Source organism: Falco cherrug, chromosome 3 (genome assembly GCF_023634085.1).
Source record: "Falco cherrug isolate bFalChe1 chromosome 3, bFalChe1.pri, whole genome shotgun sequence".
Lineage (NCBI taxonomy): Eukaryota > Metazoa > Chordata > Aves > Falconiformes > Falconidae > Falco > Falco cherrug.
This window is the reverse complement of record NC_073699.1, coordinates 75,686,784-75,701,961: the sequence shown is the minus strand read 5'-3', so window position 1 is coordinate 75,701,961 and position 15,178 is coordinate 75,686,784. Positions and strand designations below refer to the sequence as shown.

General features: G+C 42.2%; 1 protein-coding gene across 1 annotated transcript in view; it reads left to right on the top strand.

Moving 5' to 3' along the window:
- The first annotated feature begins 271 nt into the window (after nucleotides 1-271).
- Nucleotides 272-15,178, top strand: part of LOC102060095 (sodium-dependent neutral amino acid transporter B(0)AT3) — a 28,234-nt gene continuing 13,327 nt past the window's right edge. The window contains exons 1-5 of the mRNA XM_055705511.1: nucleotides 272-428; nucleotides 10,062-10,202; nucleotides 11,802-11,939; nucleotides 14,247-14,428; nucleotides 14,836-14,946. Of these exons, the coding sequence (XP_055561486.1) occupies nucleotides 272-428; nucleotides 10,062-10,202; nucleotides 11,802-11,939; nucleotides 14,247-14,428; nucleotides 14,836-14,946 (729 nt within the window). The remainder of the gene's footprint in view (nucleotides 429-10,061; nucleotides 10,203-11,801; nucleotides 11,940-14,246; nucleotides 14,429-14,835; nucleotides 14,947-15,178) is intronic.

Here is a 15,178-nt window from a genome sequence, read left to right as displayed (position 1 = left end):
ATTAACAACATGTTCCCAAGTTCTCTAACTATAGAAGGTGCTGCAAATAGGTCAAGAGTGGTAACTTTCTATATAATAATAATTCCTGGTTTTGTCTTTAAACTGCAGCTTTGGCAATGACACATTCCTTTGCATCACATATAAAGAAAGCTCCACCTCTCTTTCCAGGATCCTCCAGTCACCTCACATAAAACCTGTAGGAGAGACCAGTTTTGAAGCATCCTCCTATTTATAGGGAAAGGGGCTAAGGAGCCACGGATATTTCATTAAAATGTCAAAAGATTTACCAGTGCAACCTGAAATCCCTAAAGAAGATGGCAGACCCAAGTGGGACAATAAGTTCCAGTATATTTTAAGCTGTATTGGATTTGCCGTTGGTCTGGGGAACGTGTGGCGGTTTCCGTACTTGTGTCAGATACACGGAGGCGGTAAGATTGAAATGGGACTTTGTCAAAGTATTAAACTACAAGTCTAATATAACTATACTAACTTATGATGGGCATGGAAGTTGTATATTTGCATCAGTATTTTAACTACGGAATGCTCATAAATGTTTTGTACCAGTTAGATTAAAGTATATTTAATTTTAAAATAATGTGTTTGCTTAGGAATTAAGACCAGAAGGATGCTAACTCTCATCAAAGCCAATGTTACAGTTCTTGCATTGCTGCTACAATCCCAATGGGAGCGGGAAACTGAACCTGCAGCTCGTTACCTTTTGGGAAAGCAAGAAGCCTTGGGGAGCCCTGAGTGAACCGGCCCCCAGACAAATGGTCGCTGTGCTTTCCTTTGGGAAGGCGAACAAGTCATCCCTGTCCATTCTCTGATGCTCTTAGGAGCCACCCCATTATCGGGAACTGCCCCTGCACAAAAGTAAATTGCATTTTTGATGTCTGTGAGGCTGTTTAAAATGCTCAGCTGATAGAACACAAACAGGAGCCTGCCAGGTTGCATGAACAGCTGCCCAAGCCTATCCCTGGGCACCATTCCCAGAAATAATTGCTTTAGAAGCAGCCAATGTAGTAAATATAAATAGATCAGAAAAGAGTATTTGATAATTCACCATTCACAGTAGCTTTTGAGACCTGTCATCGTAAGCTGTCTGAAGCAGAGTGAGATAGCAAATTATGTCAAAAATATTTCAAACTTATCTTTCAATTAACTAGAGAAATAGAAAATTCAAACCTGGAGAAACTGTCAAATGACAGAAAAAGATATTAAAACCAAGCTTGTTCTGCCAAGGTATCTGTATTACTTGATGAACTACATATATTTGAATCAACCAAGGAACCAAGACTGGATGCTGCCTTTAATGGAAGGAGGTGTTTCAGAAAAAAGTAGCCACTTAGGTACTCTGGTAAGTAGCTGAATGAGTAAGATATAGCAGCTTGCATCAACAAAAGCAATCTTGGACTATATAAGCAGAGCACTAGGAAGTAGGTGGAGATACTGCTACTGATGCTAAGGCAACTTCAGAGCTTCTGACTTCTTCTGAAAGTCCACCTTTCAAAGTCAACTTGAAAAATTAGACAAAATGCAGAAAAGCCCCAACAATTATTCAAGGTCTGGAAAACTTATGGGTCAAGGAATGAATTAAGAATCCAATCTATTTATGTAATGAAATTGAAAATGAAAGAGTATGTTTATCGTAGTCTATAAACAAGCAAACCGAAACTATTTTGGTGGCAAGGAGCTCTGCAATGTTGAACATGTAACAGCTGGAAGCTATGGTTACACAAATTTGAATAAGAAAAGAGAAGAAGTAGTAGGTTAGATTCCTCCCAGGAGACTTAACATTTTCCATTATTTATTTACAAGATGTGAAACCCAGTGAAACTCTCTTAGAGGAGTGCCATAACTGGGTGGTTGGAAAATCATAGGTGTAAGCACGCTGTTTCGCTGTGTTTGCCCAAGGGAATGGCTGGAAAAAGCCTGTCACTTCAGTTAATGATAAATGTGTTCATGAGACATGATAAACACCTTTAAAGAGATACCCCCATAGCAGATAGGGCATGGTGCCTGCAAGGAAGAAGTTCTTCTGTAGCAGGAGCTGTAAGTCATATAAATACCCTACCGCAACCCAGGTGGCCTTTCTATCTTTGAGCAAGGAAACAAGTGTTCAGTAACAAAAAAATCCCAACATAATAAAATGTGATTATTTTGTAATGTATTGAACAATTAACAAAAAGTGCTCAGTAGAAGGTTTGAAACTCACAGATACGACCATAGCGAGACATAGATCTTCTACACATCTTATTAAGCAGAGCTGCTTCTGGGGCCACCAACTGCAGGAGGCTGCATGGACTTTGTGCTTCAGGGTTTTGTGCAAATCTCTATTATGGATTAAGATGAAATAATGTTCTACAACCTTAAAAAGGCTCTTACACCTTCCCATGAAGCACCAAGGGCTGTTTTTCCATGCTAGAGCTGGTGGACTAGCTGTGGGCAGCTGTTTTTCAACTTCTTCAGATCCCGACCTCACTTCAGAAGATCAGAAACACTCGCCTGCTACTGAGGTTTGATCACTCCTCTCCATCCCTCCCCTCCAGGGTCCCCTGTGTCCCTGCTCTACAAACCTCTACCACCCCAGGAGAAGCGTGAATCTGAGTCCAAGGAGACACACAGTGACCTGTCTTACAGACTGTACAGTGCTCAGAAAGTCTGTTTACTTGTGTATCCAGCTTCTGAGCACCGATATATCCCACGGGAGCTGCTGGGAACAAAAAAGACAGGGTGTAGAGTAGGTTTAAAGATAAAAATAGGAAAATGCCGCAGGGACAAAGGTTGAGTTTCTCCTCTGCTCCATGAGTAGCAGTCAGTAATAGCACATAGCTAGTTTGCATCACTACAAACTGCAGCACAAGACAGTGGTGAATAAAGGTTGATGTATGGATGTACAACCAATGTTTGGTCACCGGATTTTAATAAAGGGCTCAGAGAGCTCAACAGCAGGATGGACTCTGAAATAAAGTGCTGTGGGGTTTGTGAACAATCTATCCCAGAGAATTGGCGTTGGAAGAGTTTGAGTGAGTCCTGAAGCCCACCAAGAAGACAGAGCTGTTGAGTTTACACCAGTATATAATGTACTTGTGTTTTAATTCTGCTAATTGAAGGCAGTGATGTGATTTGGGGTTGCATTTTTGAAAGCAAACAACTCATATGCAAAAGCCCAACAGATTTTCAGGGGTACTGGAGCATAAATCCTGCTTGTGTGCACCTGAAGACATGAGCGTGGGTGAGACCAGCAGCATCATGGTTAACTAAGAGCCCTGAGAGGTACAGTGGCTAGGTGCCTGAAGCCACAGCCACGGGTGCAGCAAAATATGGTATAGATATAGCATAGATATGCTCTAAGGCTGAATGGCTTCTGGGGTACAGATTACAGTTTCACAGCTGGCTCAGGTGATATCCAAGTGTTTAGGAGTTAGGCAATGCACTTTACCTCATCTCTAGATCTTTTAAAAAACAAGAGACAAAAATAAGTGCTTGTATATTTGTCAGCTGTTCTCATCAGACCTCTGGACCTTATTCATCGCACATTAGTGTTACTCAGTAACTCGGATCTAATATAATATCAGTTTTGCTGACATTTATCACCCACTGTCGTTACTGATTATTTGGATTTATTGCCTCGGTTGAGTTAGTTATTTACTTTTCATGACTAATGGATATGAAGGTTGTTTGCCACAGTAAGTAGAGACAAACACAAAGGTTCCCAGGCAACTGGGATTGAAAAGAAGTCTCTAAATAGCCCAGTACATAGGTTGTCACTTAAAACTGAGACTCAAACAAGTCATATAGTTATACATATACACACACAGTCATTTGAGTATACTTAAAAAAACCCAACCCAGTTCTAGCTGGAACTTACTGCAGTATTTTACTTTTGATTATATATATCTGCTTGCCTACCCATGGGGTATTGAAAATGTGCATAGTGCCCGAGCCTGCAGGATGACTGAAAAATATCTTCAATATAAAATACAGTTTCTTTCTAGGAAATAAATACACATAAACACTAAAGTCCTGATAAAAAGGGAGAATTGTTTACTTTTGGGGTAATGATTTACAGACTTTCATAGCCCACCCAACCTTTTGCTAGAATTTGAACTACAACTTCCAGCAAAATGCAGTTGCCTGACTCACTGTGTTTTCAGAAGGAAAATAAAACCTGAGAGGAACAACAGATATACCTGGAAGATACTGAAAAAAAACCCAAACAAAAAACCCCAAACCACCAACAAAAAAACATATGTTGGGAAAAGCAGAAGAATTCACTTTGATAGAAAAATGAATTATGTTACAACAAGTAAGAAACTTCATTTTCTGGACTGTTACCATGTCCTGCTCAAGTCCTTGGTGAAAAGCTACGGCAATTGGGGTTGAGATTTTCATAACTTGTTGTATTTGGTTGCCCTTCACAGCTCAGGTTGGTGCATGCTTGCATGTGGGTGCTGCTCACTTTCATCCTTCAGTCACGGGTATTTCATAAAGAAGTTCACCAAGGTTATTTTGTAAGTTTGCAGGTGTTACCCATCTTCATTTGAAATGGTTATTGCCCCCTTGGTTTTCTGGACACGGCTTTAGCTCCTTCCCTGTTGTTCAAGGAGATACAGTCATTTACATGGGAAACTCAACCTTGCAAAGTTTCAGAGTCTTTAAGATGTGCAATGTGGCTTGTAACTCCAAATCGGTGCCATCATACATATGCTGCACAATATGACACTTATAGTAGCCCATACTTTTCATCTGGTTTAAGGCATGTGCAGAAAATATAACAAAGATCATGAAGTATTGTTTTACAGAGAGAGGGGTGAATATGATTAAGTCGCTGCTTTTTTTCCTACCTGATGCCTTGATATGATTCATTGCTGTGTTCGCTATTCACTGCTTAGCTGAACTCCCATGGAGAAAGAGGGACAGGTCTGATAATCCCCTTTCAATAGCTAATAACAAGTAGTTACCACCTATTGCAATTTCTTGTCAGTAAAATAAATTATCACAGGTATCTTGCCATTAGGTTCTCAGTCTTTTGGAAAAATGCACCCATCACCATTTCTGATATGTACCAACAGAATCAGTGAAGTGGATCTCTGAATGCTTGAGGCATTGCATTATACCGAGATGTGCTTTCTGAATTTTTTGGACTCTACAGATGCATTTCTTTTGGAGTTACTCTTTTGCCACCTTCCAGGTCATTTCAGTCTTCATTATAATTATTTATTTCCATTCCTACATCTCTGATCTGAATGAAATTTTTTATCCATTTTCTGAACTTTCAAATGCTGTTGTGCCTTTAGATCACCATTTCAAGTTACTTGCCTTACTTCTGCTAGCTGATCTGCAGGTACTGGTAAGATGCAGTATTGAGCATGTGGATCAGTTCCTCTAAGTTTTTCTCCACCATTTAGGAAGTCTTCACTGGCACCCTGACATCAAGCAAAGCTGTTGAGTTTTCTCTGCTTCTCATTGAGGGTTATCAATTTCTGCTGGTCTTGGCACTTCTTGGTTAGGAGGTCACCCTACTTCACCATACTTCAAACTACTTTACGTTTCCACTAGTCAAGTCTATTGCTTTCTCTTTCTAAGATGTGACAAAACCAATTTGGCTGTTTCACTCTGCTTTGCAGTTGCCATGATTCAGCTTTAGACTGTGCTCCTTCATTAGTCTCCTGGTCATTTTGCCCTCCAGTGCATCAATAGCTCTCAACAGGCTGCCTAGTGGTTTGTGCACTTTTCTTCCAGATTTGCCATGTGTAGGTGATACAACAAAACTGTGCCCTTCAAGTGTCATTTTGCAGGCAGAGGGCTGACTATAGTTGAGGAGTTGCTTTTCTGGCCTGATTTGCCTATACAATGCACTCAAGAGGTCAGGTTTTAAAAACCCTCAGTGTATCTAGAGTGCACCAGGTATTTTCTTTCCTACTGCCATGACTAAAAGCTATCTCCACTCTAATGGTTCTTCTGAGTTAGCAACGATACTGATACGCTGGTGCTCCTTGTCACTTAGGGCTCTACTGTCCAGGAAACCAACTTACCAATATGTGCAGTAATTGTAGTTGTTGGTAGTCTGAAAGAGCTCTTGTAGGCTTTCAGTGCCTTCTCATGTGCACAGGGATTGTTCCTTGGCTTTGTGGTATCTTTGTGCAGGATCTCCTTCCAAAGTAATTTTTAAGTCTGGTACATTTTGGACTTCCCCCTCTCCCCCTGCCCTTGACCTTCTTCTAGTAAAGCATGTATCTACTTGCAGGATGGATGCTTTATGCATCTTGACATCTGTCTGACAGAAGGAATGGTGTAGACAATTTTTCCTAGGTCATGCCTCAGGGATACAACTAAATCATGCCATGGTGATACTTTTGATTTTTATGGGCATTTCTCCAGGCTTTTAAGGTACTTACAAATACTTTATCACTATCAATTTCCTTATTCATTTTTTGAGAGGAAAAAGGTTACTGAAGCTAAACTTTTGTTTTTACAGGTTCCCCCCTGGGCTTGCTTCTTATATATGATGTCATTTATTTTCCTCTCATTGTGGAGCACACAGATCTAGAATATCTAAATATATATTTAGAATATCCAGATACAGAATAATTTGCTTACTGGCACTATGACTGCTTCTGCTAAGGTTCCCTTTTCCCATGCCTCAATGAAGCCAAACCTACTACCTACCACAAAAGGAGTTTCTGCCTCCTTTGTGACACAGGCTCTGTGTTAGGTACCAGCTCGCTTCATTCTCCTTGGATTTTCTTCTTGCTTTTTCCACAGTAGATACCTCATGGCATTTTTTTTTTTTTAAAAAGATTTAAATCCTGCCTCCTGGCGCATTGTCCTCTATCTAATAAACAGAGTCCTTGACTATACGGTGCTGGAGCGTTCCTTCTCATTATCTGATACCTTTCTGACATTCTTTTTCTTTCTGTGGGTGGGGGATTCTATTGTGGGAAAGAGTAAGCTTCAGGTGCTTGAGCAGACTGTCTATGCTTTACCTAACTATTTCTTTTTTGCCTAAAAATACTGTAAAGGAATGAATAAGTGAAAACATTCTTTTACACTACAAGCCATTTATCTGAATTAAGTTTGAGAAAGATTAGCTCCGTTAACTATTTTTTTCTTAGCCCAATCTTCTGCCGTATTTTCATATTTGCAGATAGCATACTTTTTATATTGTTCTCATGTATTTCCTTTTCAAGTGTGACATTACGTTTTGCCATGCTGTAAATATGACTGTAGATACATACAAACTAGCACAAAGTAAACAGGCTTTTATCAGCAGAATATCTAAACATGCTCTGCTGTCAATGGTTCAACTAGCAAACAGAAAAGGGCAGAGAGATAACAGAGAGCAGTTTGCACTAATTATTACACAGTTATTTCCAGGGAGATATGATATGGGAGATAGGCCAGTTCCTTACGGAGTGCTCTGCTAGCAAGGGCTCTGCATCACATAGATGTCAAAGAAGCTAATGGGATATCAAGAAGCTTTCAAGGCCAGGAGGGAAAGGGTTAGAAACCTCTTTTTAGATGAGTGGAAGAGGTCTGACTTCTTCCTGTGTCTCTGGAAACCACCTTCAAGTTGTTTCTCAGTTCTCTTCCTTTCTGAAGTCACATTTATAAATGGGTAAGTTAGTGATCAGAAAAGGTTAGACAGGAGCTGCCCTAGGAGTTTTCCCATCCTCCAACCTTCAACTTCATGTGGTACCTTTAGCAATCTTACTTGCCAGTGGTTCCAAATTTTTCCTCTTTCTAATAAGAATTGGAATTAAATAAGCATAAAAATGCAATTACTGCTGAACTTCACTCAAATATCACTGAATCATCTACTTAGGTATATGATGGAGTAAAAAATCTTTTGCTTTGCATCTTGATGTTCAGAAGTAGCAGGAGTGGGTTTGGAATAGTTGTTTGTAAATCTTCAGACATAAGATCTCAAAGGTCATTGAATTAGTCCTTTGCAATTAGACAGCATCATGTATTTATGGTTGGACTCAATGATCTTAAGGGTCTTCTGCAACTCAAATGTTTCTATGACTCTATGGAACAGCTGCTGCCTGGAGCTGGTGTGCTGCCAGGCAGCTGGGCGAAACACGGGAGTGCTCTGCACTGTGGTGTGCCAGTCACTCGTGTGAATATTTTGCTGTTTCCAGAAGACAGCCTGACACCTCAGGCTGTCAGGAGGGCTCAGTGGGCACCCTCAGGTGTGCTGTGGAGGGGAGTATTGCAGCAGGCTTGAAGGAGAGCACAGGACTGAGTGTGGGGAGAGGTTGCCGAGTTCTTGCAGAAGGGATCTGCAAACTCCTTAGTATTTACATGGAAGCTTTGGTAGGTAGCTCCAGGTGAGATGTCATCGGGTGGTAAAACACTTGAAAATAAACCAAATACTGTGGTACTTAACTCCCTCTGTAAGTCTCCCTTTTGGGGTGGTGGTGGTGGTTATAACAGCCACTTTAGAGCTTCCTCCATGCACAGGGACTACCGAGCACGGGTACTGAGGATCCAAACTGAGGATTTAACATACGGGGAATTAACTGTGAGAATTCTTTTTCAAATCTGCTTCTTAGCGGTTAAAAACATCTTAAGAAATCAGAATCTAAGTAGAGACATTTCCACCTTTGGCAAATTAAGAACAGTCCTTCACTGAGAAAAGCTTTGCCAGTTTTTGTTCTCATGTATTTTTAGCCCTTGATAAAGGGCTAAACCATTAAACACACCTTCTCTGGGTGTTGTGTGTAGTTATTGCAGCACTTAACAATAGGTAGCAAAGTTATTGCAATACCTAGCTCAAGCAATTTGATTTATCTGCCCAGCCTTTCTAAATAGCCAGTGATTGCAAAACACTGGAGCCACTACAGGAAAACACCAGAAATCCTTACACATTCCCTCACCTCCCTCTCAGGGCTGAAGATGGAGCAGAGAGCGGAGCTGCTCTGCTCTCTGATAGCGATGGTGAGGCTGTTCTCCCTGCCAGCCTGGAGGGAGGGGAGGTGTCCAGAGCTGGAAGAGCAGAGCTGGGCAGGCTCAGGTATGAGATTTGGAGGCAAAGTCAAAAAGGTCTTACTAGGCACAGGTTTACTGATAAAGAGATGAGGAGGACAGAGTCAGTATGAGTTGGTAGGAGGACTGTGAAGGAGCTTAGGCAGGATTTCTGTTTCCCCAGAGAAAAAAGCCTTTGTAGTCACAGGGGCTGCTGGCGATGGCAATAAACTTCCATCTATTACACCATTTCATTTTAATTGGACATTTGTGCAGGTGGTTTAAACACATTGATGAAACTTCTCCTGGTCTCATGACAAATCAGCATCTGTGCAAAGGCAGGAGACCCAAACTCGTGTCCCTTCTGAGGGAAGGCAGGGGAGATGAGGTGTCACACACCATTTTGCAGAAACCAGCAGGCTGCCGGCAGGATTGATACCTTCCCACAGGCACCCAACAGTGCGTGCTGCCTCTGGCCCAAGGGAGCTGCTGCGAGAAAAACAAGAAGGATGTAGAGGACACAAATCTGGAGGAAATTGGTTTTCATTGCTCCCATGTCTCACAGAACAACTTCAGTCTTGCTTTCAGTTCTTCATTAGCAAGAGGCTCTGAGCAGAGCTTAATGCAATAAAGTAACCTTGTGGGTCTCCAGTGCAAAATCCTGCTTTACCAGGGGAGGATGGAGGAGCACACGCCTGAGAGCTTCAGGGAGGGAAAAGAGGGATGAACTGAAGGGGAAACAGATGGTATAGGGGAGAGGCAAACCCTTGTGCTTTATGAGCAGGGGAAGTAAAGAAGATGCTTAAAAGAAAGGGAAATGAAGGCAATAGTGAGGCTATTTATAATGGGCTGTAGTGATGCTAGAGGGGAAGCATCCTGCAGCACTAAGCATCCCACTCCTTTCTCCTACATATTCGCCAACAAAATTACCAGTAACAGGTGTTACTTGGCAGGTATCCCTAACAATGCTCCCTCTCTCAACACATCCTACAAGGACTTTGTTAGGGTTATAAAGAAGACAAATTACTAAACAGTAGTTTCAGTGAGATGCAGATAATGATGCGGCTCAATTGCACTTGTGTTTTCAGGGGCATTCCTTATCCCATACTTCATCGCTCTTCTCTTCGAAGGAATCCCACTGTTGCATCTCGAACTGGCCCTAGGACAGTGCCTGAGGAAAGGCAGCATCGGTGCTTGGAACACCATCTCGCCTTACCTTGGAGGAGTCGGTACGTCTCTCACAGTCCTCGTTTAAGGAACTGCAGCTGAGCTCCCAGCCTAAGCGCTCACTTCCTACAGACCTGTGCCTGATGCTTGTTAGGACATAAAAATAATATTTTTTATGATGAGGGTGGTGAAACACTAGAACAGGTTGCCCAGAGAGGTTGTGGATGCCCCATCCCTGGAAACATTCAAGGTCAGGTTCAACAGGGCTCTGAGCAACCTGTTGAAGCTGATCCAGTTGAAGATGCTCCTGCTCATTTGGACTAGATGACCTTTAATGGTTCCTTCCAACCCAAACCATTCTGTGATTCTGTAATTCTAAATCACTCCCTTCGGGTGTTACTCTAGGCACACAGGAGGCTTAAATGCAAACCTAACCTTTGGGGTGGGAAACATAACCACCACAAGCTCTGCTAGCCAACACTGCCCCATTCTACCATACCCCGGAGCTTACACAAGAGCTGCCTGCCCACAGTGCTTCTTGCTCCTGCCTCACAGCCTCTCCAGAAGCCAGTCATCTCTGTCCAGGGATAGTTGGATTGGAGCAAGGACAGAAAGACAGGAAATCACAAGCAGGATCCTGGCATCTCCTAAAGAGCCTAAAGCACCTCGGAAAGTTCCTCTGAGGCTGCTAAAGGAATATTGTTAACATGGCTGGGGACAAGGGACAATCCACACAACAGTGTGCATCAGACTGGTGTGCAGTTCTGTCCTGGCAAATTTTTTCTGCTTACTTAATAATGTATGAAAAATATGAAAAAACATACAATGTCCTGCACACATCATTAGGCTTCAAAAAGTTAATAGGAGCATCTGCTGTTAGAGGGCTGAATCATCAGCTCTATCAGTTCTGAGATAGAACCCTCCTGCCCACCAGGGCAAGGAAAAACCCTTGGATGCTCCAGCCAGCACTGCTGGATCATCCCCTGCTTTAAACAAGCGCCTGAAAAAGGGATTGGCAGCAACAGCTATACCGGTGAGCATGTGTGGGAGGAGAAGGGGAGGCTAAGAGGAGTTATCTAAGGGCCAGAGGGCAACCAGGAAGAAATGCCAAGCAGCAGGGTGGTGCCTCCAGCTAAACACATCTCCTACAGTTAGGAATGTCCATCCTCCCTTTGCAAAAACGCAAGCAAGCAGAAACCGTGGGTTTGCTAATTCTTCCTTCCTTATTGTAGGAGCAACACAGTTACCGGTTTAGGGCATACACACATCACTTTGGACAAAGAGTGCCCTCACGCAGCTATAGCACGCTGTGAAACTTCAGACTCTTTGGGTCTCTGCTATTGAAGTTGTTCCATGTAGAAAACAATGTATTATATACTAGAGCAAAGATTTCAACCGTTCCTGAACCAGGTCACCGCACGCCAGGGAAGGCAACACCTAATCTTGGGAGTGTTTGCCTTCTTGGAGCAGGGCTGGTGACCTGGGGGACTGCACCAGCGTTCGGCTACTGAGGACACAAATGCCCATCTTTCACGTGAAAATCTCTGGGGGTAAAAAGAAAATCTTAAAAAATTAGGAAATCTTGAGCTTCTAAGAACAAGTGCTGCAATTGATAATTTTTTCCAAAGCTTTTCTAAGCTGAGATATTGTGCTTTCTGCAGGGGTTGGTTCATGGATGGTGTCAGTTCTGGTGAGCTTATACTACAACACTGTTTTAACCTGGGTGATGTGGTATTTCATAAACTCCTTCCAAGAACCTCTTCCTTGGAGTGTTTGTCCTCTAAATGAAAACAAAACAGGTAACTACCCCTTCAAGCATCGCTGCTAGCCAGAGGAGGATCACAAATAGACTGGGGGCTAGCAAGGGGAAAAGGGAAGTTTTATTTATTTGTTATGCTTATGCTATGATACAAATATCAGTCTGAAAGAGCATCCTCTGCTTTCTGACTATGGAGAAATACTCCTCTACCAAGACACACGTGTCTGTTATCATAAACTACTTATCAAGACACGTGAGATTGTTAGCATAAGAACCAAATTTATGACTACATCTTTCAGTAACTGCTTTAAATGAGACTTTCGAGTTTTCATTAGCTGGTAATGCAATGGTTATGACTCATAACAAGCTCATATAGAAACCTTTTAGCTCATTTGCCATGATGTGCTGAGAAAGATCAGCTGAGTTGTCAGAGCAGGAAACACAACCCTACTGGAGAACTTCAATTTAAGCCTGTAGATTGCTGAAATTACTTTTACACATCCAACAAGACAGCTTCCCGGAGCAGGTAACCAAGAAAGCCCTGAGAACAGAAGCCACACTTCATTTGACCCCAAGTTTTGTGCAAGACTTTGTTTTCCTATCAAAAAGCTGTAAGAGTGATGTTAACCTACTGAAATTCATCATCCTTGCAGGAACAATAAAAGCCAGAAAGTCCATGACCCCGTTTGTTTGATTTCAAAATGGGAAACAAAAATAACAGTGTTTTTTTTAAAAAAAAGCAACTAAATAAGCAAAACATTTTTGAGGTAGCAGAGAAACTACTTAAAGAGGGAATCTTTGAGGCTCAGACCAAATACACACTATCCATTATAAAGCTTTTAGTAAGACCAAAGACAGACAGTGTACCTAAGCAGGATAAGGAAGCCTGCTCTCTGTTTTTTAAAATTGTTTTTCAGCTTTTTTGTTCAGAGCACGAGAGGCAACAAGTTCCAGGGCACAGCAAGAAACAATCTGCATAACAGGCTTAGGAAAAAGACAAAATACATCAGAAATCAACTTTCTTTTGGAGACCTTAGGACTATTCTAGAGTAGGAAGACAGTCAGACATTTCCCATCTTTGTTACAGAAGTAGAGAAAATTATTTTTGCCTTAAGAAATAGGATTCTTTCATTTCTCAGGATACAAATGTCCCAACTAGTGAGCTAAACATGTATTCCAAACCTGCTTTAGAGATCAGCTTTTTAATCTATAGTTTGGTATATAAAAAGCCTTGAATTTTTAGTTAAGCATCCTTTAGAAAATATTGAAGAAGTCCTTTAAAGATGGATTTTTCAATACCAAAACTAATGGGACTTTAAAACAGGGAAGGACAGGAAAAAAAGTTATGCTAAACTTGAGCGGGACTGCATGCAAAACAGCAGCTTCAGTAGGAGACACTGCAAGAAAATTAGTGTGCTCTCCTAGGCAGAGGAAGAAACGCATTCAGGTCTCACCAGGCACATAAAGGAAAAAGAGCTTCCCCAGTCTTGGTGTGTGCTGGACCTCCTGGTTACAGGGATTGCTATCAGTGCTGCCTCTGTAGGTTTCACAATGTGTAACTCCAGCTCCTGGAAATGCACAGGGCTGCCTCCTGCCCTCAGGACATTCCTCATTCCGGCTAGGAGCAAAGACAGGAGCTGCAGCACCCAGGGAACTTGGACTTCCAGCTAAAGACTGCAAGTCAATGAGTTTCCTGAAGATCCTCTGTCAACCTCCTCTTCAGGCATTTAGGCAGACAGGTGAGCGCAGGTCACGGTGTATGTTGTGTTCCCAGTTCCCTCCTCTCCAGACACAGAGCCTGGCTGGGGAGTGCCCGCTCCCCTGGGCGCAGGTGCCTGGGGCTCCTGCTCACAGAAGTCCTGGAAATGTGACCCAAAGAGGCTGATGCATGGGTTTTGCCCCCCTACAGGGTCATGACATAGCCAGGGGATCCTGGGCTTAGGCGTATCCTCAGGTGCCCGAATCTTGTCACAGCTCTGCCAACTTACAAACATGCAGCTAAAAAATGTCAGTCTCCACAGAAATTACAGTTTAGAATTTACCTTGCACCGAGTGTGACACCTTTCCTATTTAAAAGGTTATCACCTGTAGAAACGTTGGTGATGTTCTGGTGAAGGTCTCGTGTAAGTCTCACAGCCTTAGCCTGCCGTGACAGTCGTCTTGCTGCACATTACAGACAGTGCAGAAAGGCCAGTTCAGCCCATCTCTGTATTTGACTTGGCAGCCCACAAGAGACCATCCTGCCACTCTCCATTGGTATAAAGTATTCCTTCCTAACCATACAGCGAGTGGGAAAAATATTACCCATTTCAAAATTTATTCTTATGCTTGCCACATTTTCTTCTAGGGCTCAATGAAGAATGTTATGAAAGTACCGCAGTAAATTATTTCTGGTACAGGAAAACTTTGAACATAACACCCGACGTCACTGATAGTGGCACATTGCAGTGGTGGCTCATTTTGTGCTTAGGAACCTGCTGGGCAATTGTCTATCTCTGCACCATCCGCGGAATTGAAACCACAGGAAAGGTATGGAAAGGATAGAGAAGTGCATTATCCCACCCTTTGAATCCTGCTCTCCAGATACTGAGTTTCACCACCAATGAAAGCCTTCCCCATGTACCACACTAGCACCATTTCAGGGTGTTCCTTGTCCTTGTCCAACGAAGCGGTGACAGCAGCACACATGGCTCAAAACGACACTTCTCTCCTTTTCCATTGCAAATGTTCCCGCCCTACCAGCCTCCCCTCACACAGTTTCAAAAGCAATTTTGTTAAAAGTATGTTCTGCTAAAGTGCACTCTGCTTCTTCTAAAGATGGCAATATTCATCTGTAGCTGTCCTATCTAATATTATTAGGATTGTATGTAGCAATAACTTAAATAGGATTTATCAGTGTTATTCTCAGTAACCATCTGTCTGTCTTCTTACTTTAGGCAATTTATGTAACAGCAATATTTCCTTACCTGGTCCTAACTATATTCCTCATTCACGGACTCACTCTACCAGGAGCCACCGATGGTCTGGTTTACCTCTTCACCCCTAATGCAAGTATTGCTGCTATAGTCAGAAATACTATTCCTTATTCTCCTCCTCCGATCTCATACTGTATATTGATTTTCCAGCAAATCCTGATCTAGCTCCCTATCCAAGAGTTCAGCTAAGCTCTTTTTTATGAGATGAAGTGATTTAGTATTTTAATATACTGTAGCAAGAGAAGAGGCAGCAAGGTAATTAACAGTTTGGTAATAAGCATATCAGAAAATACTGGAAAAATGA